Source organism: Delphinus delphis, chromosome 11 (assembly GCF_949987515.2).
Source record: "Delphinus delphis chromosome 11, mDelDel1.2, whole genome shotgun sequence".
NCBI classification, from domain to species: Eukaryota; Metazoa; Chordata; class Mammalia; order Artiodactyla; family Delphinidae; genus Delphinus; species Delphinus delphis.
This window is the reverse complement of record NC_082693.1, coordinates 76,837,525-76,859,352: the sequence shown is the minus strand read 5'-3', so window position 1 is coordinate 76,859,352 and position 21,828 is coordinate 76,837,525. Positions and strand designations below refer to the sequence as shown.

Sequence of the window (21,828 nt, the reverse complement as noted above, 5' to 3'; positions counted from 1 at the left end):
GTGTCATGTGACTACTGACTACTTCACTAAAGGCAGAGGTTCGGTGGGACTGGGATATATCGCCTTTCTGAGCTACATTTTCTACATCCATAAAATGAAAGTAATATAATTACTTACCTCCTGTGGTTGTAGAGAAATAATGTGAAATTCAGTGGATATGAACACGCTGAAAACTGTCTGGCACAGTGTCTGGCTCATGGTGTAGGTGGGGCAGGGGTGTCCCAATAAATATCGTTGAATAAATGAAAGGTGAATAAGTTGCTAGAATTACCATTGTTTTATATATATGTATTTGAAATTAAGTTAGAGTTATATAGATCAAGAGTTTGCAGATCTGAATTTTGTATCAACTTAGAAACCCATCTCCTTTTGTGTCTTTGTAAATTTAGGATGTGGCAGCTTTGGAGAGTCAACCTTTACTAGGATTCACTGTCACTCAAGTCAAAGATGAGAATTCAGAGTCGAGAGTATTTCAGTTACTGCACAAAAACATGTTATTTTATGTATTCAAAGCAGATGATGCTCACTCGGCTCAGAAGTAAGTAATTTAGACATATTTTTCTTTCATACATTAGATTTCAAGTTGTTACTTTAACTGATTGATTTTAAAAATAACCTACTTCCATGCATGGAAACAACGAAGAATTTAAATCAGACGTACAATTTAGAAAGAATTTAACGTATTATTCAAACTCTTTAGAATTGTTTTAAAGACAGGCAAGAGTATCTGGAATATTTTCAGGAGGCAGAGAGGAAAAGAAAATAGGTAGTTCTGTCCAAAATATTTTGTGTACACATGACCTTCAAGGAAGCAGCATGATTCTCCTCTGCTGAAAGGAAGGGAAGCTGAGGTTATTTGACCTCTCCTCCAATGAGGTTAAGAATCTTCTCTTGAAACATTCTGGGACTTTGGCAATCCAATGATTCAATTGTGCCATGGAACAGCAGGGGTTTAAACAGCTGCTTGCTGACTTACTCCTTTGGGGAAAAGGTCAAACACATTAAGAGGCTCCCATGCTGTTCCCAATGACTGAGTAGAAAGAAATGGATATCATTTTAGGTGGAAAAGGCTGAAATAGTCTCTTCAAAATTCCAACAAGAATATTTATTTAGATGTCATGAGATGGCTTAACATAGAGAAGCATATCTCTGTGAAACTGAGGTCCTTTCTGAACAAAACAATTCAGTTCGCCTCCCTTTCATTTGATTTTCATTTTGGCCTCACAAAATATACATTTTGTTTTCACTAAGAGGTGCTCATGTTTTCTCAATAGGCTTTAAAAGTGCATGCAGATCAAAAAGAATACTTTAAATAAGCCAGGCTTGTCATTTCTTTAGGTAGTTAAAATTAATGTACCAGAATTATATATGTTCCTGAATAATAATCAGGTACTTTTGAGTACTGAAGAATATTTTTAAATTATGACACAACTATTGTTTCTTTAAAAAATAGTTACTTGGGTAAAATAGTAATTGCCCTAAAATTCTGTTGGATATTATATTTCTCATCATTTTTACCTGAATTCATCATCAAGCTGATAAGCTTTTGAATATATATCTTTATGTCATTAAGTTGACAAGATAGAAAGCCCTTCAAGACAGAGCTGAATGTAGTTGGGTGAAGGGTATGAGCTTACTTGTTATTTAGAATTAATACAGGCTAATTTATAAACTTCTCTTTAGGTTAATATCATATGCGTTGCTGTATTTAGAATACGTTATACATTATATTATAGAATTATAGAATATTAAAATTATAGAATTATAAATTATAGAATATTATATAGAATATATAGAATATTAAATTTATAGAATATAGAATTATAGAATATTATAGAATTATAGAATTTTAAATATAGAATATTATAGAATATTAAAATGTGTTATAAAATATTATAGAATATTAAAATTATAGAATATTAAAATGTGTTATATAGAATATTAAACACATTATAGAATATTATAGAATATTAAAATGTGTTAATTTTAATGGAAACTTTTGACTTTTAAAAAGCCTTTTTATTATGGTATAAATTATATGCCATTTGCATTTTAAAATTTTTTTAAATTCCATCCTTAAAATGTGAGATAAATCTGCTACGGGCTACTTTTACTAACTACATTGAATGATTTCAAGTGTTCATGGTAAGTTTAGAAGCCATTACACTACTGGGGAGGTACAAAGAAACTACCTCCAAGTGTCTTCTGAATAATTGTAGCTGTGTATATTGTCAAATAAAACTTCTGAGGCAAAAGAATTTTAGAAAGACTTCTGTGAAAGTGAGACACTTTTATATTGCATGCAAACTTTAGATCAACTGGGAGTAGACTACTAGATGCTAGATTCCCTTTCACTGAAAATATTAGAATAGGTCTGGACTACAGATGCCCAAGGAGTCTCTGGTTGGTAGAATTAAGAGATGAGGAGACAGGGACAGAGCTAGTATTCCCAAAGGCAGAAAGGGGGTTGAAATAAAGGCCTCTGCAGATATATCCACTTCCAAAATCAATTAAATGGGGTCAGTAGAACTTCATAGAGCCTATACATGAAATGGCCCCTTCCTCATGCTTCAAAGAAATAAGAGATGCACAGGAATTCCCTGGTGGTCCAGTGGTTATGACTCGGCGCTTTCACTGTCAGGGCCCGGGCTGTATCCCTGGTTGGGGAACTGAGATCCTGCAAGCTGTGTGGTATGGCCAAAAAAGAGAAAGAAGTAAGAGATGCACTTTTCAGGCCAAAGTTTGGTCCCAATTACCAAATAAAGGGTAGTTCTATACATACAGAATTCTCATTTGCTATAAGAAAGATCTTAAATATACTTGTTAGAGTAATTGGATCCACAGGCACAGCTATTATCTATACTGTCTTAACATATATTGGATGATTGTATTTTAAAATCTAACAAATTTCTCTTATAGGTGGATAGAAGCATTTCAAGAAGGCACAATATTGTAGCTGTATTTGTTTCATCTCTTGTGTGATTCCAAAAGGGTGGAATTTCATCAGAATAGAGTAAATGCAGTACAAAAATTTTATATAAGTGAACACTGCCAGGATAAATCCAACCAAAATCTTCATCAAAGAAATTATTTTGTTAGGTATAAGGTAATTTTTATAAAATGTTTGTTTTTCATGTATGTTATTTATTAAAAATTTGATGTTTACTTAATGGTCAGAGTTATTTCTGAGACTCACACTGAATTCTAAAGTCCCTAGCTGTTTGTGACACAGTCCATACTGTTTTCTCAGTGTGTTTTACAGTGTTACTTTGTAACATTCTCACTAGTGGTAAGTCTTTGTAAATAAAAAACACACATCAAGGAGCAAATTTCCATGCAGTGTTTGGTTTGGAAATTATGATTATAAAACAGCTGGTGAAAAAAACGCATGTCTTTGAATCAATAAATTTAGATGAATTTTTGTATCTTTTAATGGAAAAACACATGGCCAGTTTCTACCTCAGTAACTGTGAAATGAAATTCCAGTAAATTATCAAAAGTATTTCTACTGTTATGTACCTCTTTTGGTATGAGATAATGTTACATCATCAAGGAATTATAGCAAAGGGATAGAATCTGAATTTTCATCTAACTCAACAATGAGTAGGAAAAAGGATGTTTCCATTTGCAGGGGAGCACAAATAATCAACTCTATGGCCTTTACATTAAGTCTAATCTTTTTTTAAAAAACTACCATTTCAACACAAACATAAGTGTATTATTTCTTTAAAAAGCAAAATATGGCAAGCATTATATTACATGATGTCCCTTGCTATTGTAAGTATTCTGAGTCCAAGTCAATGGTGGTATTTGTATCTAAAAAGAATGTTACATTTTCTATAATATTGTGATTTTTTTTTAAATGAACTGGAATTATCATATCAAAAACCACAAATTCAAAGCCAGTATTAGCGGAAATTGTATAGTATCATTTTTTAAAGGTTTTCTAATACCACTTTGTGTTATGTCCTCTCTGGTAATTAAAAAAGTATATTTTTCTTTAACCAACTGTCAGCGTACCTCATTAGGAAGGGTTTATATTCCTAATTTTGGTTCACATACTGTTTAACATATGAACTACTTTATATATAAAATTGATTAGCAGAAGTAAAATGAAATTAACACTATGATTAAAGTCATTCCTGATGTTCAAAATATACATTTATTGACTGAGCTTAAACTAAATATAAATTATCTTAAAAGGCAAGGTTATCCATAGAATATTTCATTAAAGGGCAAAATAAATTTCCCTTCTGCTTTTATATAAAGGATTTCCTAACTCAGTATTATATTTATGATTGCCAAGAGAATTACTCAGTGCCTTCTGAAGGCTTCTGAATGTTTGTTGCAGCACCAGGGTATCTACTAGACCTAGAGTTGGCTGCTGCAGTTTTTTGGGTATTGCTTGCTGTGGAATCACTTTGAATCCTCTTGCAACCTCACATAAAATCCTCACATGCTATCTCCCAAATCTTTTTGTCACTGTAGGTAAATTAACACTTCTTTGCAGCTCATTAATTTTAACCAAGATAGCATAAATAAGGCTTCCATGTTAAATCCCTGCAGTTTTTAGTGTGTCCTTTTTGGAGACCAAGGTTATGCCTTATACAGTGTTTCCTTCTATTTCATTGGGACTAGCATTTTGCAAAACAACAAGTTATTGGAGTTCCTCCCTCCTCCTCTTGAGCTCTCAACCTTCTGACTACAAGATTTGGTTTAATCTGAATCTGAAAACTATCAACCAAGGCTATTCTGTCTTCTAACTGTTGGCTGAATCAAGAACCAGTTAAACATTTAAATACAAGAAACATTGCATAAACTTCTAGTAATTCTCCTAATTACATGTGAAACTCATGTATGATTACGCTAGCTATTGGCTTAGCCCCATGGAGGGCTTTGAAAATTAAAAAATATAGCGCCTTTTGAGGAAGCTATCAGATTACCAGCAACCCTCTGCCAAGATTTTTTTTTAAATTTTTTAATTTTATTTATTTTTTTATACAGCAGGTTCTTATTAGTTATCCATTTTATACATTTATATTAGTGTATATATGTCAATCCCAATCTCCCAATTCATCACACCCCCCACCCCCACCACTTTGCCCCCTTGGTGTTCATACGTTTGTTCTCTACATCTGTGGCTCTTTTTCTGCCCTGCAAACTGGTTCATCTGTACCATTTTTTTTCTAGGTTCCACATATATGCATTAATATACAATATTTGTTTTCTTCTTTCTGACTTACTCTACACTGTATGCCAGTCTCTAGATCCATCCACGTCTCTACAAATGACCCAACTTCGTTCCTTTTTATGACTGAGTAATATTCCATTGTATATATGTACCACATCTTTTTTATCCATTCGTCTGTCGATGGGCATTTAGGTTGCTTCCATGACCTGGCTATTGTAAATAGTGCTGCAGTGAACATTGGGGTGCATATGCCTTTTTGAATTATAGTTTTCTCTGGGTATATGCCCAGTAGTGGGATTGCTGGGTCATATGGTAATTCTATTTTTAGTTTTTTAAGGAACCTCCATACTGTTCTCCATAGTGGCTGTATCAATTTACATTCCCACCAAGAGTGCAAGAGGGTTCCCTTTTCTCCACACCCTCTCCAGCATTTGTTGTTTGTAGATTTTCTGATGATGTCCATTCTAACGGGTGTGACGTAATACCTCATTGTAGTTTTGATTTGCATGTCTCTAATAATTAGTGATGTAGAGCAGCTTTTCATGTGCTTCTTGGCCATATGTATGTCTTCTTTGGACAAATGTCTAGGTCTTCTGCCCATTTCTTGGTTGGGTTGTTTGTTCTTTTAATATTGAGCTGCATGAGCTGTTTATATATTTTGGAGATTAATCCTTTGTCCATTGATTCGTTTGCAAATACTTTCCCCCATTCTGAGGGTTGTCTTTTCGTCTTGTTTGTAGTTTCCTTTGCTTTGCGAAAGCTTTTAAGTTTCGTAGGGTCCCATTTGTTTATTTTTGTTTTTATTTCCATTACTCTAGGAGGTGGATCAAAAAAGATCTTGCTGTGATTTATGTCAGAGTGTTCTTCCTATGTTTTCCTCTAAGAGTTTTATACTGTCCGGTCTTACATTTAAGTCTCTAATCCATTCTGAGTTTATTTCTGTGTATGGTGTTAGGGACTGTTCTAATTTCATTCTTTTACATGTAGCTGTCCAGTTTTCCCAGCACACTTATTGAAGAGGCTGTCTTTTCTCCGTTGTATATCCTTGCCTCCTTTGTCATAGTTTAGTTGACCATAGGTGCATGGGTTTATCTCTGGGCTTTCTATCCTGTTCCATTGATCTATATTTCTGTTTTGGTGCCAGTACCATATTGTCTTGATTACTGTAGCTTTGTAGTATAGTCTAAAGTCAGGGAGTCTGATTCCTCCAGCTCTGTTTTTTTCCTTCAAGACTGCTTTGGCTATTTGGGGTCTTTTGTGTCTCCATACAAATTTTAAGATTTTTTGTTCTAGTTCTGTAAAAAATGCCATTGGTAATTTGATAGGGATTGCATTGAATCTGTAGATTGCTTTGGGTAGTATAGTCATTTTCACAATGTTGATTCTTCCAATCCAAGAACATGGTATGTCTCTCCGTCTGTTTATATCATCTTTAATTTCTTTCATCAGTGCCTTATAGTTTTCTGCATACAGGTCTTGTCTCCCTAGGTAGGCTTATTCCTAGGTATTTTATCCTTTTTCTTGCAGTGGTAAGTGGGAGTGTTTCCTTAGTTTCTCTCTCAGACTTTTCCTCATTAGTGTATAGGAATGCAAGAGATTTCTGTGTATCCTGCAACTTCACCAAATTCATTGATTAGCTCTAGTAGTTTTCTGGTGGCATCTTTAGGATTCTCTTTGTATAGTATCATGTCACCTGCAAGCAGTGACAGTTTTACTTCTTCTTTTCCAATTTGTATTCCTTTTGTTTCTTTTTCTTCTCTGATTGCTGTGGCTTCCAAAACTATGTTGAATAATAGTGACGAGAGTGGACATCCTTGTCTTGTTCCTGATCTTAGAGGAAATGCTTTTAGTTTTTCACCATTGAGAATGATGTTTGCTGTGGGTTTGTCGTATATGGCCTTTATTATGTTGAGGTAGGTTCCCTCTATGCCCACTTTCTGGATAGTTTTTATTATAAATGGGTGTTGAATTTTGTCAAAAGCTTTTTCTGCATCTATTGAGATGATCCTATGGTTTTTATTCTTCAATTTGTTAATATGGTGTATCACATTGATTGATTTGTGTATACTGAAGAATCCTTGCATCCCTGGGATAAATCCCACTTGATCTTGGTGTATGATCCTTTTAATGTGTTGTTGTATTCTGTTTGCTAGTATTTTGTTGAGGATTTTTGCATCTATATTCATCAGTGATGTTGGTCTGTAATTTTCTTTTGGTATCAGGGTGATGGTGGCCTCATAGAATGAGTTTGGGAGTGTTCCTTCCTCTGCAATTTTTTGGAAGAGTTTGAGAAGGATGGGTGTTAGCTCTTTTCTAAATGTTTGATAGAATTCAGCTGTGAAGCCATCTGGTCCTGTACTTTTGTTTGTTGGAAGATTTTTAATCAGTTTCAATTTCATTACTTGTGATTGGTCTGTTCATATTATCTATTTCTTCCTGGTTCAGTCTTGGAAGGTTATGCCTTTGTAAGGATTTGTCCATTTCTTCCAGGTTGTCCATTTTATTGGCATGGAGTTACTTGTAGTAGTCTCTTAGGATGCTTTGTATTTCTGCGGTGTCTGTTGTAACTTCTCCTTTTTCATTTCTAATTTTATTGATTTGAGTCCTCTCCCTCTTTTTCTTGATGAGTCTGGCTAATGGTTTATCAATTTTGTTTATCTTCTCAAAGAACCAGCTTTCAGTTTTATTGATCTTTGCTATTGTTTTCTTTGTTTCTGTTTCATTTATTTCTGCTCTGATCTTTATGATTTCTTTCCTTCTGCTAACTTTGGGTTTTGTTTGTTCTTCTTTCTCTAGTTACTTTAGGTGTAAGGTTAGATTGTTCATTTGAGATTTTTCTTGTTTCTTGAGGTTGGCTTGTATTGCTGTAAACTTCCCTCTTAGAGCTGCTTTTGCTGCATCCCATAGGTTTTGGATCGTCATGTTTTCATTGTCATTTGTCTCTAGGTATTTTTTGATTTCCTCTTTGATTTCTTCAGTGATCTCTTGGTTATCTAGTAACGTATTGCTTAGCCTCCATGTGTTTGTGTTTTTTAGTTTTTTTTCCCTGTAATTGATTTCTAATCTCATAACGTTGTGGTGAGAAAAGATGCTTGATATGATTTCAATTTTCTTAAATTTACTGAGGCTTGATTTGTGACCCAAGACGTGATCTATCCTGGAGAATATTCCATGTGCACTTGAGAAGAAAGTGTAATCTGCTGTTTTTGGATGGAATGCCCTATAAATATCGATTAAATCTATCTGGTCTGTTGTGTCGTTTAAAGCTTGTGTTTCCTTATAAATTTTCTGTTTGTATGATCTGTCCATTGGTATAGTGAGGTGTTAAAGTCCCCCACTATTATTGTGTTACTGTGGATTTCCTCTTTTATAGCTCTTAGCAGTTGCCTTATGTATTGAGGTGCTCCTATGTTGGGTGCATAAAAATTTATAATTGTCATGTCTTCTTCTTGGATTGATCTCTTGATCATTATGTAGTGTCCTTCCTTGTCTCTTGTAACATTATTTTAAAGTCTATTTTATCTGATATGAGTATTGCTACTCCAGCTTTCTTTTGATTTCCATTTGCATGGAATATCTTTTTCCATCCCCTCACTTTCATTCTGTATGTGTCCCTAGGTCTGAAGTTGGTCTCTTGTAGACGGCATATATATGCGTCTTGTTTTTGTATACATTCAGCGAGCCTGTGTCTTTTGGTGTGAGCATTTAATCCATTCACATTTAAGGTAATTATCAATATGTATGTTCCTGTTACATTTTCTGAATTGTTATGGGTTTGTTTTTGTAGGTCCTTTTCTTCTCTTGTGTTTCCCACTTAGAGAAGTTCCTTTAGCATTTGTTGTAGAGCTGGTTTGGTGGTGCTGAATTCTCTTAGCTTTTGCTTGTCTGTAAAGCTTTTGATTTCTCCATTGAATCTGAATGAGATCCTTGCTGGGTAGAGTAATCTTGGTTGTAGGTTCTTCCCTTTCATCTCTTTAAATAAATCATACCACTCCCTTCTGGCTTGTAGAGCTTCTATTAACCTTATGGGAGTTCCCTTGTATTTTTTTTTTTTTTTTTTTTGGCAGTACGCAGGCCTCTCACTGCTGTGGCCTCTCCCGTTGCGGAGCACAGGTTCCTGACACACGGGCCCAGCAGCCATGGCCCACGGGCCCAGCCGCTCCACAGCACGTGGGATCCTCCTGGACTGGGGCACAAACCCGTGTCCCCTGCATCGGCAGGCGGACTCCCAACCACTGTGCCACCAGGGAAGCTCCTCCTTTGTATGTTATTTGTCATTTTTCCCTTGTTGCTTTCAATAATTTTTCTTTGTTTTTAATTTTTGTCAATTTGATTACTATGTGTCTCGGCGTTTTTCTCCTTGGGTTTATCCTGCCTGGGACTGTCTGCACTTCCTGGACTTGGGTGGCTATTTCCTTTCCCATGTTAGGGAAGTTTTCGACTATAAGCTCTTCAAATATTTTCTTGGGTCTTTTTTTCTCTCTTCTCCCTCTGGGACCCCTATAATGCGGATGTTGTTGCATTTAATGTTGTCCCAGAGGTCTCTTAGGCTGTCTTCGTTTCTTTCCATTCTCTTTCCTTTTTCTGTTCCGCAGCAGTGAATTCCACCAGTCTGTCTTCCAGGTCACTTATCCTTGCTTCTGCCTCAGTTATTCTGCTATTGATTCCGCCTAGTGTATTTTTCATGTCAGTTATTGTATTGTTCATCTCTGTTTGTTCTATAATTCTTCTAGGTCTTTGTTAAACATTTCTTGCATCTTCTCAATCTTTGCCTCCATTCTTTTTTTGAGGTCCTGGATCATCTCTACTATCATTATTCTGAATTCTTTTTCTGGAAGGTTTCCTATCTTCACTCCATTTAGGTTTTCTGGGGTTTTATCTTGTTCATTCATCTGGTACATAGCCCTTTGCCTTTTCATCTTGTTTATCTTTCTGTGATTGTGGTTTTTGTTCCACAGGCTGCTGGATCGTTGTTCTTCTTGCGTCTGCTGTCTGCCCTCTGGTGAATGAGGCTATCTAAGAGGCTTGTGCAAGTTTCCTGATGTGAGGGACTGGTGGTGGGTAGAGCTGGGTGTTGCTCTGGTGGGCAGAGCTCAGTAAAATTTTAATCCACTTGTCTGCTGATGGGTGGGGCTGGGTTCCCTCCCTGTTGGTTGTTTGGCCTGAAGTGACCCAACACTGGAGCCTACCCAGCTCTTTGGTGGACTCTGGGAGGGCTCATGCCAAGGAATACTTCCCAGAACTTCTGCTGCCAGTGTCTTTGTCCCCACCGTGAGCCACAGCCACCCCTGCCTCTGCAGGAGACCCTCCAACACTAGCAGGTAGGTCTGGTTCAGTCTCCTGTGGGGTCACTGCTTCTTCCCCTGGGTCCCGATGAGCACACTACTTTGTGTGTGCCCTCCAAGAGTGGAGTCTCTGTTTCCCCCAGTCCTGTCGAAGTCCTGCAGTCAAATCCCGCTAGCCTTCAAAGTCTGATTCTCTAGGAATTCCTCTTCCCGTTGCCGGACCCCCAGGTTGGGAAGCCTGATGTGGGGCTCAGAACCTTCACTCCAGTTGGGTGGACTTCTGTGGTATAAGTGCTCTCCAGTTTGTGAGTCACCCACATGGCAGTTATGGGATTTGATTTTATTGTGATTGCGCCCCTCCTACTGTCTCACTGTGGCTTCTGCTTTGTCTTTGGATGTGGGGTATCTTTTTTGGTGAGTTCTAGTGTCTTCCCGTCAATGATTGTTGAGCAGTTAGTTGTGATTCCAGTGCTCTCACAAGAGGGAGTGAGCGCACATCCTTCTACTCCGCCGTCTTGAACCACTTTCCCCGCCAAGATGTTTTAAATGTGGAATAGTAACATTCCCTTTCCCCCTTATCAATCCTTCATAACTTCACTGAAGCTGATCAGTTATTTAACCTTGCTCATTCAATGTCAAATGAGAAACCTAATTATATACATTTTCTTGTAAAGCTACTTTCAAAAACCTCTCTTGATAGCTAATATTTTAGCAAAAAAAAAAATTGGATGCATTCTGTAAATGAGGAGAAGGTATAAATAGTACTTAGAGGGACTTCCCTGGTGGTCCAGTCGTTAGGACTTCCCCTTCCAAAGCAGGGAGTGTGGGTTCGATCCCTGGTTGGAGAGCTAAGATCCCACATGCCTCTCGGCCAAGAAAACCAAAACATAAAACAGAAGCAATATTGTAACAAATTCAATAAAGACTTTAATAAATAGTACTTAGATCCCAAGAGTACTGTATTTACTACACTGATACATGTGCTTCCATCAAATCCTTTTCAAGTATCTCCTTTTATTCATAAGGAGGAGAAAAGAGCAGTTATAATGTTAAGCCCAAAAGGATGCTGAAGGAAACCTAGACAAGAGATGCCAGGTCAAGCTAGGGGAAGGCTGGCCTTCTTAGTACGTGTTTACAACTAGTGTTCCTCCTTTATCTGTGGCAGCTGTAAATGCAGAGGACCCTCCAGAGTCTAGGAGAATGAGAAAGGTTATCTTTGGCATCATCCCACGTTTTTGAACCTCTCCCCAACCTTTTCCCCTGTTCCCTAATGTACCCAGTATCCTCCTACTGTCCTTTGCCCAAGATACTTCCTTTTTAACCAAAACCTTGATTCTTTGAGTATGTAGTAGCATTTCTTAAAATGAGATCATCAGAGCAACCTTTGTTTAATAGAAAGCTGTAATGAAACAACTAATTGAAGATGACAACTTTAAAGTGTAGTTTTGTTAGCCAAAGGTATGTGTTATATTTGGTTCGTAAAATACATCTGGAAATAGGGAAAGCCTGCTATTTAGTAATTTAGTTAAAATGTAAATGTTATCACAGCGTATGTTGATATGTCTCAGAGTGTGCTTTCATTGTACTCAGGTTTTGAAATTTGAGATCCATTGTAGTTAAATATCGTCACTGGAACTTCCAGAGAGATAAATCCTATTTGTCTTACTACACTGCCCACTCCTTGAAGACAGATACTATATCTAATATGTCAGTTTCTCACAAAATACCTACCCTGTGTCTTTTAAGTGAAAATATTTGTTGAAGAAAGTAAGGACAGGATTCTGGTCATCTCCAAATCAGAGTCCCCAAAGTGCCCTCATTATAACTCAGATCTTAGACCTGCTCTTTCCACCATCCTGCAAGTCCATATTTGCAAGTACCTGTTGGACATCTACATCTTAAGCACTTTAAACTTTACATGCCTAAAACTCAACTCAATTTCTTTTCATTCAAATCTGTATATTTTCTTCTGCAATGGAAGAACACCATTCTAGGCTCCAGAATCTGCCTCCAAGTGTCAACGGGACCCTCTACAATTGCCTTTGTATCCTTTCTGTCTTCGTTGTCCTTCTGTTATTGCATCTGCCCTAGATCAAGTCCCTGTTACCTCTTCCCAGTGACTGGCATAACTTTTCTTCTAATTCCAATGCCTTCTTTGCATGGTCCCATTTTAAACATTGCCAGAGCCATCTTGTAAGGCATAGTTCTAATCTAGTTTCATCCCTGCTCTTTACAACCTTCATTGGCTTCCGAGTGGCTTGGTGTGGAACACTTTTCCTCAGGTATCACACACTGCAGGTAACCCCAACCCAACCTTTCTCTGTTCACATCATTTTGTTTTTCTTTATCCTTTCACCCACCTCCATTTCTGCCTATTTATCCAAGACTTCTCTGTAATAGTTGATCCTAGGCTTTCTCTCTGTTCCTCCTTAGACCTACTGTCTCCTTCCTCTATGCTTCCGTAGCCTTTAGCTCCTAAACAGACTTTTTTATGGTGCTTATCACATCCTAGCCTTGAGACCAACAACTATATCTTGTTCATTTGAGATTCCTCCTCAGCATCTGGCAGAGTGCCTTGCATGAACTGGACACCCAGTATTTGGTGAGTTAAATTAATTCAAATGGATCTTTTTTTTTTTTTTTGAATGCCTCTAATACACAAATCATTCTGGAGCCTATGCCACTTTTAATGTTATTTTCGAATGGAAATTTTCTAGTAGGATTTTTGTTTTGTTTTAAGATAAACGTAGTAGTAAATTTTCAAAAAGCCTCAATATCAAATCCCTCTCTTTTTTTGGGGGGGGGGTTCTTTTATATGAGTTGGTCATACAGCATGTTAAGAACCAATCTTGAAATACTTTTTTTTTTTGCGGTACGCGGGCCTCTCACTGTGCGGCCTCTCCCGTTGCGGAGCACAGGCTCCGGACGCGCAGGCTCAGCGGCCATGGCTCACGGGCCCAGCCGCTCCGCGGCACGTGGGATCTTCCCGGACCGGGGCACGAACCCGTGTCCCCTGCATCGGCAGGCGGACTCTCAACCACTGCGCCATCAGGGAAGCCTGAAATACTATTTTTTTAAATGACAAATTTATAGAAACACTTTTTACTTAAAATGATAATATAGTTTGTATCTTATTGTCCACATATGTAGATCCTTTATAAATAAAATATTAGCACTGTAAATAATGTTAATATTATATTTATACACAATAAATTTACTAAATCTACTATTGGTGTGATGATGTCTTGTTTGTTTGTTTGTTTGCAGTACGCGGGCCTCTGACTGTTGTGGCCTCTCCCGTTGCGGAGCACAGGCTCCGGACGCACAGGCTCAGCGGCCATGGCTCACGGGCCCAGCCGCTCCGCAGCATGTGGGATCTTCCCGGACCGGGGCATAAACCTGAGTCCCCTGCATCGGCAGGCGGACTCTGAACCACTGCGCCACCAGGAAAGCCCGATGATGTCTTTTAAACCATAATTTTTTTTTGCGGTACACGGGCCTCCCAATGCCGAGGCCTCTCCCGTTGCGGAACACAGGCTCCGGACGCGCAGGCTCGGCGGCCACGGCTCATGGGCCCAGCCGCTCCGCAGCATGTGGGATCCTCCCGTACCGGGGCACGAACCCGTGTCCCCTGCACCAGCAGGCGGACTCTCAACCACTGTGCCACCAGGGAAGACCCTAAACCATAATTTTTTATAGTTAAAAAAATTTAAAGATGAACCACACTGACCATGAACCATATATTCAAAGATGAACCACACTGACCATGAACCACACATTCAAAGATGAACCACACTGACCTGTTTTCCTGAATCATAATTAGGGGAAGCTCTTTCTCACCCACAAAAGATACTCCCCAAATGGCATGTTAGGCACTAAGAATAGAGGAAAGGTCTCAGATTGCCTTTTCCCATTGGACCTATAGCTTTTGTCTTTGGGACACACTTAACGATTTGATCCCAAATTTGGGTGGACGGAGGAGGGGCTGCCTTAAAACCACCAAACACACGACAAACGGTACTAAAAGGAACAGGGAGACTTCCAGAGAATGAGGCATAGAGCATATTTTTACTTGTTAGCGGTTTCTGCTTGCCCCTTTTCTTTGTCCAGCCTCCTAGTTCCAGAGGGAAATGAGAGAGGAGATGTTCTCCTTACCAGTGCACTTTTGTTTTCCCTGACTTGGGTTTCTGGCCTGAATCCGTGACTGCTTTTCTAGTGCCAATCAAAACTAAAAGACATTTTGAGGACCCCCTTCTCTTAACATCTAAACCACACAGTGCTTTGCACACAGGGCAGCCCTGGCTGCCACACCTCGGTGCCTCAGGAGCCACTATCAGAACGTGAAGTTCCATCAATGCCTCATTTCTCGAATCTTCATTGACCATTAGGCACTGTCCTATAAGCTTGGGAATACACCGCTGAGTGAAACAGACTAAAGCCAGTCTTCGGAAGCTTTCATTCTAAGTGATATTAAATTCTAGCTCCATTTAGCCCTTATGCTTATTTACTCACAAGACTTTATAAGTAAAACTTAGCCTTACTATAGAGGACTATGCCCCAGCTTGTTTTATTTAAGGTTATTTAAAATACTTTATCGGGATCTACCCAGTTTTGTTAGTCCTCTAATAAGCCGTTTAGTCCAAGCTAAGAGCCTGAAACAGAGCCCACTTCACCACAAATTAGAAGCCGAACTGTCTAAAACTGATTGGGTTATCTATCCTGGCTCAAATCTGAACAGTCTCAAAACTTCGTTTAACGACCGCCTTTTGCAAACGGAACGCTACGGCCACGCGGCTTCTCGAAGTCCCGCATAGGGACGCGCAGCTGCGGCAAAGCATTCTCCCTCCCATCCGATAGGGGACAGTCGACCTCCACAGGCTGGGTTCTCTCATCCCTCTACTCGGGGAACGTCACTACCTCCTCTCGCCGCCTCTCCACTGCACTCGTGCGCAGGCGCGGACGGGAGCGCGCACCGAGGAGCTGAGGGAGGGGTCACGAACTCTGACCCCCCCCCAAATACCCAAACCCAGAAAGCTCCCTGCCCCCATTTTTTTGGCCCTCCCCCCTTCAGCTTTCTCCAACCTGTCTCTTCCCGGAGCCCCCCCCGCCGCCCAGCAGCAGCTGCAGCGGGGCTGTCGTCTACGCCCGGCGAAGGACGTAGCTCGGCGGAGAAGCGCCGGTAAGAAGGGACGGGTGAGGAGAAAAGCGGCTGCAGCGGCGCCCGGAGCGGGTACCGTGGGGAGGTCCCTTCCTCCCAGGTGCCAACGGACGCGCCCCCAGCGTTCCCAACAGCCTGCGGCTTCGGCCGGCGGAACCCGCCCTCCGGCAGTGCCGCGGCGCGCTGCTCGGGGCGGGCTGGGAGCGCGGAGAGCGGCCGCAGCAGCGGGACCGAGTGCCCGGGGCTCCGAGAGAGGCCGAGGCCGGAGCCGGAGCTCGGCGCGGGGCCGGGAGCCCGGATAGGGGCTGGGGCGGCGGGCGCGAGAGGGAGTCCCCGAGCGGCTCGGCGCGCACTGCAGCCTCTCCCGCGGCGCCTCTGACCTTTCACCTACAGGAAAAGCTTCCGTCTCGGCGGCGCTGCCGCTTCCCCCGCCTGAGGAAGCCGCGCGCCGCCCCCGGGCCCGGGGCGCCGCTTGGGCTCGAGCGCCGGCGGGATGCGGAGAGGCCGGCCTGGCTGCGAGTGGTCGCGAGCCGAGGCCCGGATCCCTTTCACCGCGAGCCTCTGGCTAGTACTCGTGCTTACACAGGACGGACGGAATAATGCTCTCAACTTTCACGACCGACGGGGGCGGGAGTGGCCGCTGCCTTTGGACCTGTATCTTTTGAGAAATAAAATGGAACGGCCAAGGGTCCTCAGTGCAGTGGGCATGTCCAAGCTTCCAGTAGCTCTTTTGTTAAACTGTACCTCCGACTCCAGCAGATGCCGTTTTACGAATGACAAATGTTGCCAAACCTGTCTCGTAACGTTCACTAAATACGTCAGCTGTTTAAAAAATAATAATAGTAACTGGAAAGGAAAAGCAAAAAGACTTGAAATTAAGCCCTTTAGGGGTTTTGTGCCTCCGGAACTTGTAAATAGGCCTTCGACTTTGGAGGGATTTTGAACAGTGACTGCTCTGCGGTTGGTTGATACACAATGATTGATTTTAGATTTTGCTTGTGTGTCAATTTGGTAGATCTAAAGGAGATATTTCTATTTATTCTTATTAAAAAGTGGATCGCATAAAATGTAATTTCATCATTCTTTGTAGGGACATCTCAGTCTTTTTTTAGGAAATCAGAGGCAGCAGACATTCCCAGAATATCTACTGTTTGTATGTCTGCTACACAAAATATAATTCCTACTCCTGGGGAATAGAAAAGACAAAAGAAACCGCGTATGATAAAGGATTAACAGTATATATAATCATGTAACTTTTAAAAGTCATATAGGACCCTCTGCACCCTCTTAAAATCTTTTATGAAGGCCATGGACTCTCGCTAGAAAAATGCACCTTCCCATAAAATTTTGCATACAGTATTAGAAGTAAACAGAAGTTTGTTCTTGAGGCCTTGTTAACAGCCTTAGTATACACAATAAATGCTGTACTCATCTAGAAAGATTGGATTAAAAACAAAAAAAAATTAGAAGTGAGTTTTAAAGGTGGGAAACTTAAATGAGGGAAGAGGAGCTTGGCACTGTATATTGGGGAATAAACAACATTCCAGTTGTCCTAAACAGAGGCCCCTCTGGGACTGGTAGGAGATAAAATGAGAAGATGAGGAAGTCAGACTATAAAGGAATGCTGCTTTGTGTCTGCAGTGGCAGGCATGTTATAGGGGCTTAGTAAATACTGAAAAAATACCAGGAGAAGGGCTGAAACTTTATTCTTTGACCATTAAAGAGACATTGGTACTTCTGAAACAGGAGACTGAGGATGCGTTTCAGTTCTGTAAGCATCCTGAGATCTTGCTATTTGTCAAAGGTGCTGACACAAAGTTGATTCTTGCCTTCTAGGGGCTTTTCATATGCACAGTTTGTATATATTAAATAATCATCCAGGAAAGTCAGTTCTGGGAGTAGCTGAAATTTGTTGTCTGTTTCACCCCACCAAAATATAAATTTTACAAGGGGACGTTTGTTTTAATACTCCCTGCTCAATCCCTAACATTTAGAAAAATGCCTGGCTCATAGTAAGCACTCAACAAGTATTTGTTGAATGGAAGAATATTGAATGAATTATTGGATCAATGAGGCACTTCATAGACATAGGCAAATTTCTTTCTAGAAATATAACAATTTATACTTACATCAACGATATGTAAAGAATGCTCATTTTTCCTCAGTTTTTTGAGTTAAATTTCGTCTTGGAAAACAAACATGTTGATCTAGTGATTCCATAGCATTCATGGTAGAGAAGCCATTAGCAAAGACATGGAAACACGAAGCAACATGGTAAATTCAAGGATACAAGTAGTGCATATGGCTAGAATGTAAGGTTTAACAAATGACACATCACGTCCATGGGCTTCCCTGGTGGCACAGTGGTTAAGAATCCACCTGCCAATGCAGAGGACACGGGTTCAAGCCCTGGTCCGGGAAGATCCCACATGCCATGGAGCAACTAAGCCTGTGCACCACAACTACTGAGCCTGCGCTCTAGAGCCTGCGAGCCACAACTACTGAGCCCACGCGCCTAGAGCCTGTGCTCCGCAACAAGAGAAGCCACCGCAGTGAGAAGCCCGTGCACCGCAAGGAAGCATAGCCCCTGCTCGACGCAACTAGAGAAAGCCTGCACAGCAACGAAGACCCAACAGAGCCATAAATAAATAAACAAACAAATACATAAATGGACACCTCATGTCCTATAGTTAAAGGAAAGGCTTTGAAAAATATTAAGAGCTAAAATTTTATTAAATATATATGTTAGAGCAATCTGACAGCACAATATTAAAGTAGCATTTGGGTGAACATTAATGGACTTTGAGGTCAGGAAACTGGGAGAATGGCAGGAAAGGGACAACAATCAGTGTCAGATCATCAATGAGTAATGAAATTGGAACAGAAATGAATGAATGACAATAAAAGTCACTAAAAACTGTAGTGTAACTGACTTAAATGAATCTCAGAGGAAGAGTTTTTCTTGTGGGAGAAAATATGCGGCCTTGTTCAGAAGACTGCAACATTAGCAGTGTCCTTGAGATCTACATACAGCACAAGCCAGGAATAGAGATGGAGTTATCCAGAAGAGATCTGTTCAGGACTCTCTTGTCTGATGGCTTGGACCCCCATGAACTGCATGGGAAGCAGCAAGACTTCTGGGAATTTCATGCCAGCAGAAATGCTGCCATCTTGGACTGAAGGGGACAGAGATGGGATGAAATGAATGAAGGCTATTGGATTTCTGGGACTCTACTGGATGGGCAATAGAGCCATTCAGTTTTGAACATGTGTTATCCTTCAAGAAAAGGGAAGAATGACCCGCCAAAGATGGGTCAGAGTTTGGGAGAGCTGCCACTGCCATCATGGACTCAGAGCACACAGACCTGGGAAGTAACTGTCTCCTTGGTTGGTTCCAGAGAGGTTGAGGGCACTACTTTTCAATCTAGTGAGAGAGAGTTGAGTAATTAATCTAAATATTGTGTATTGCTTTTAGAACAAGTAATTGAAGGATTTAAGGTTTTAAAAGTAATTGAAAGAAATAATTCAGACAATTTGGCAATTAATATTAATTATAATTACAGAATATTAGTGAATTTATCATAGTATATAATATGATAAAGTCAGAAATAATTTTTGTATTCTTGACTACCTGATACAGAGAAAATGCAAAAGCCGAAGTCAACCCATTAATCTTACTGGCTCTCAAATCCATTTGAAGACAGTTTTACATTAAAATTCAAATTAATAGAACAAGGAAGAACAATTACAAAATTCTAGAGAAATCTAGCCCTCTGAATGAATGCAGTTATTTTGTCGGCGTTTACAATATACTGCTTTAAAAGTGTGTTAAATGACTACAAGGATGTTGTTTTTTTTTACAGGCTGGGTTGCCCTTATTCAGTTAATAAACTACTCCTAATCTATATCAGGTCTGCAGCTTAGGCTTCAGTATCTTTGAAAAGTGAAATTGTTTGGTATTGAATAGTTTGGGTTTTTTTAATAGACGTTTTCAGAATTTATAAAAGCACAGTGAATAGTTTTATGAACGCTGTATAAACTTCAGCAGTCTTCAGTAATTGTCAGCACATGGCCATTCTTGTTTTGTTTATTCCTTCTCACCCCCACCCACACAGCTGGATTATTTTGAAGCAAATCCTAACATATAATTCCATTTTTAAATTCTTCAGTAAATACGTTTTATGGGTATAACTGTAAAAAAGCATCTTTTTACTTTTGGCAGGACACTTGGCAATTAAATCATGGCAACCATAGAAGAAATTGCACATCAAATTATTGAACAACAGATGGGAGAGGTATGTCTAGTTTACCGTTCATTCACTGCTTCACCAAACTTATTTATACCAAGTGTAGTATATGCTAGGGTTTGGTGGTACAGAGATAAAAGATACCCTTGAATTTAAGTGCACTTTGATCAAGTAAATCCGAAAGAGAAAAACAAATACTGTATGCTAACATATATATATGGAATCTAAAAAAAAAAAAAAAATGGTTCTGAGGAACCTAGGGACGGGACAGGAACAAAGACGCAGATGTAGAGAATGGACTTGACATGGAGAGGGGGAAGGGTAAGCTGGGACGAAGTGAGAGAGTGACATTGACATATATACACTACCAAATGTAAAATAGATAGCTGGTGGGAAGCAGCCGCATAGCACAGGGAGATCAGCTCCGTGCTTTGTGACCACGTAGAGGGGTGGGATAGGGAGGGTGGGAGGGAGACGCAAGAGGGAGGGGATATGGGAATATGTATACGTATAGCTGATTCACTTTGTTATACAGAAACTAACACAGCAAGGTAAAGCAATTATACTCCAGTAAAGATGTTAAAAAAAAAACTAAAAATAAAAAGTTCGCTTTGATCTAGTGAGAGACAGTTGAATAATTGGACAATCATAATAGGATATGGTAAGTGCTGTGATAATTCTATAGGGTGTTATGGGAGCACAGAAGAAAAACAACTAATGAAGAGTTGTGGTAGAGTGAGGATCTAGCCAGGGAATGTTTCTGACAGGTGTGGAATCTGAGGTTTAATAGACCAGTAGAAGGACATCCATGTCAATAGATAGGTCTTCATTTTTTTTTACAAGTTATGTCCTAGTAAGAGGTACCATAATCTAAAGGTTTACAAAGTATCATCTAGGAACTCTTTCAGAGAGTCAGCAAGGTCAAAACCATTCTCATAATAATACTAAAATGTTACAGTATTTGCCTTTTCACTATCATTCTGTCACAAGTATATGGTGCAGTTTTCCAGAGGCTGCATGTCATGTGATATTGTATGATGAAATATGTCAACATTTAAAAGGTGTACATAACTCACTGAACCAGTGTTTCCCAAATGACCAATGCACGATGTTACACAATCACTCATGAGTAAAGGATTTACATTGCCGGATAGATTTTAATATATAGTTTCTGATTCCACATTGCAACTAACCTCTAAAAAAGCTATCACTTGTCAAGTTTTGGTGTCATATTAAAGAACAGTTTACACAGTTTGAAGAAACAGTTAAGATATTCTTCCCTCTTTTACCTAGTAAATGTAAGGCTTGATTTTCTTTATATATTTTAACCAAAACAACATATTGCAGCAGATTGAATGCCCAGGTAGGTATGAGAATCTAGCTTCTATTAAGCCAGATATTAAAGCAGTTTGCAAAAATGTAAATCATTGCCACTCTTCCCATTGATTTTTCTTTTGTTTGGAAAATTATTTATTTTTCATTAAATATGTTACTTATGTTAACATTTAATGGGTGGTTTTATTTATTTTTTAAATAAATTTATTTTATTATTTATTTTTGGCTGCATTGGGTCGGTCTTTGTTGTTGCATGCGGACTTTCTCCAGTTGCAGGAAGCAGGGCTACTCTTCATTGTGGTGTGTGTGCTTCTCATTGCAGTGGCTTCTCTTGTTGCGGAGCACGGGCTCTAGGTGTGCGGGCTCCAGTAGTTGTGGCTCACGGGCTCTAGAGGGCAGGCTCAGTAGTTGTGGCACACGAGCTTAGTTGCTCTGCGGCATGTGGGATCTTCCCAGACCAGGGCTCGAACCCGTGTCCCCTGCATTGGCAGCCGGATTCTTAACCGCTGTGCCACCAGGGAAGTCCCTGGGTTATTTTTAAATGAATTAATAAATATTAAAAATATTTTTCTATTTGAATTTGTAATACGGTAAATATCAATAGATACAACC

The 21,828-nt window shown here is 39.7% G+C and overlaps 2 protein-coding genes across 6 annotated transcripts in view; both read left to right on the top strand.

Moving 5' to 3' along the window:
- FGD6 (FYVE, RhoGEF and PH domain containing 6) overlaps positions 1-4,686 on the top strand; it is a 110,152-nt gene extending 105,466 nt beyond the window's left edge. For both annotated transcript variants that reach the window (XM_060025393.1, XM_060025392.1), the window contains exons 20-21: positions 390-538; positions 2,920-4,686. In XM_060025393.1, the coding sequence (XP_059881376.1) occupies positions 390-538; positions 2,920-2,956 (186 nt within the window). In that variant the 3' untranslated portion in view covers positions 2,957-4,686. The remainder of the gene's footprint in view (positions 1-389; positions 539-2,919) is intronic.
- A 10,815-nt stretch (positions 4,687-15,501) lies between these two features.
- NR2C1 (nuclear receptor subfamily 2 group C member 1) overlaps positions 15,502-21,828 on the top strand; it is a 41,028-nt gene continuing 34,701 nt past the window's right edge. The window contains exons 1-3 of one of the 4 annotated variants that reach the window (XM_060025387.1): positions 15,502-15,655; positions 16,028-16,594; positions 19,857-19,929. In XM_060025387.1, coding sequence (XP_059881370.1) covers positions 19,876-19,929 — 54 coding nt within the window. In that variant the 5' untranslated portion in view covers positions 15,502-15,655; positions 16,028-16,594; positions 19,857-19,875. Of the gene's footprint in view, positions 15,656-16,027; positions 16,595-18,348; positions 19,072-19,856; positions 19,930-21,828 lie in introns of those variants that run through there. The other 3 variants (XM_060025388.1, XM_060025389.1, XM_060025391.1) reach the window with 3 other exon arrangements.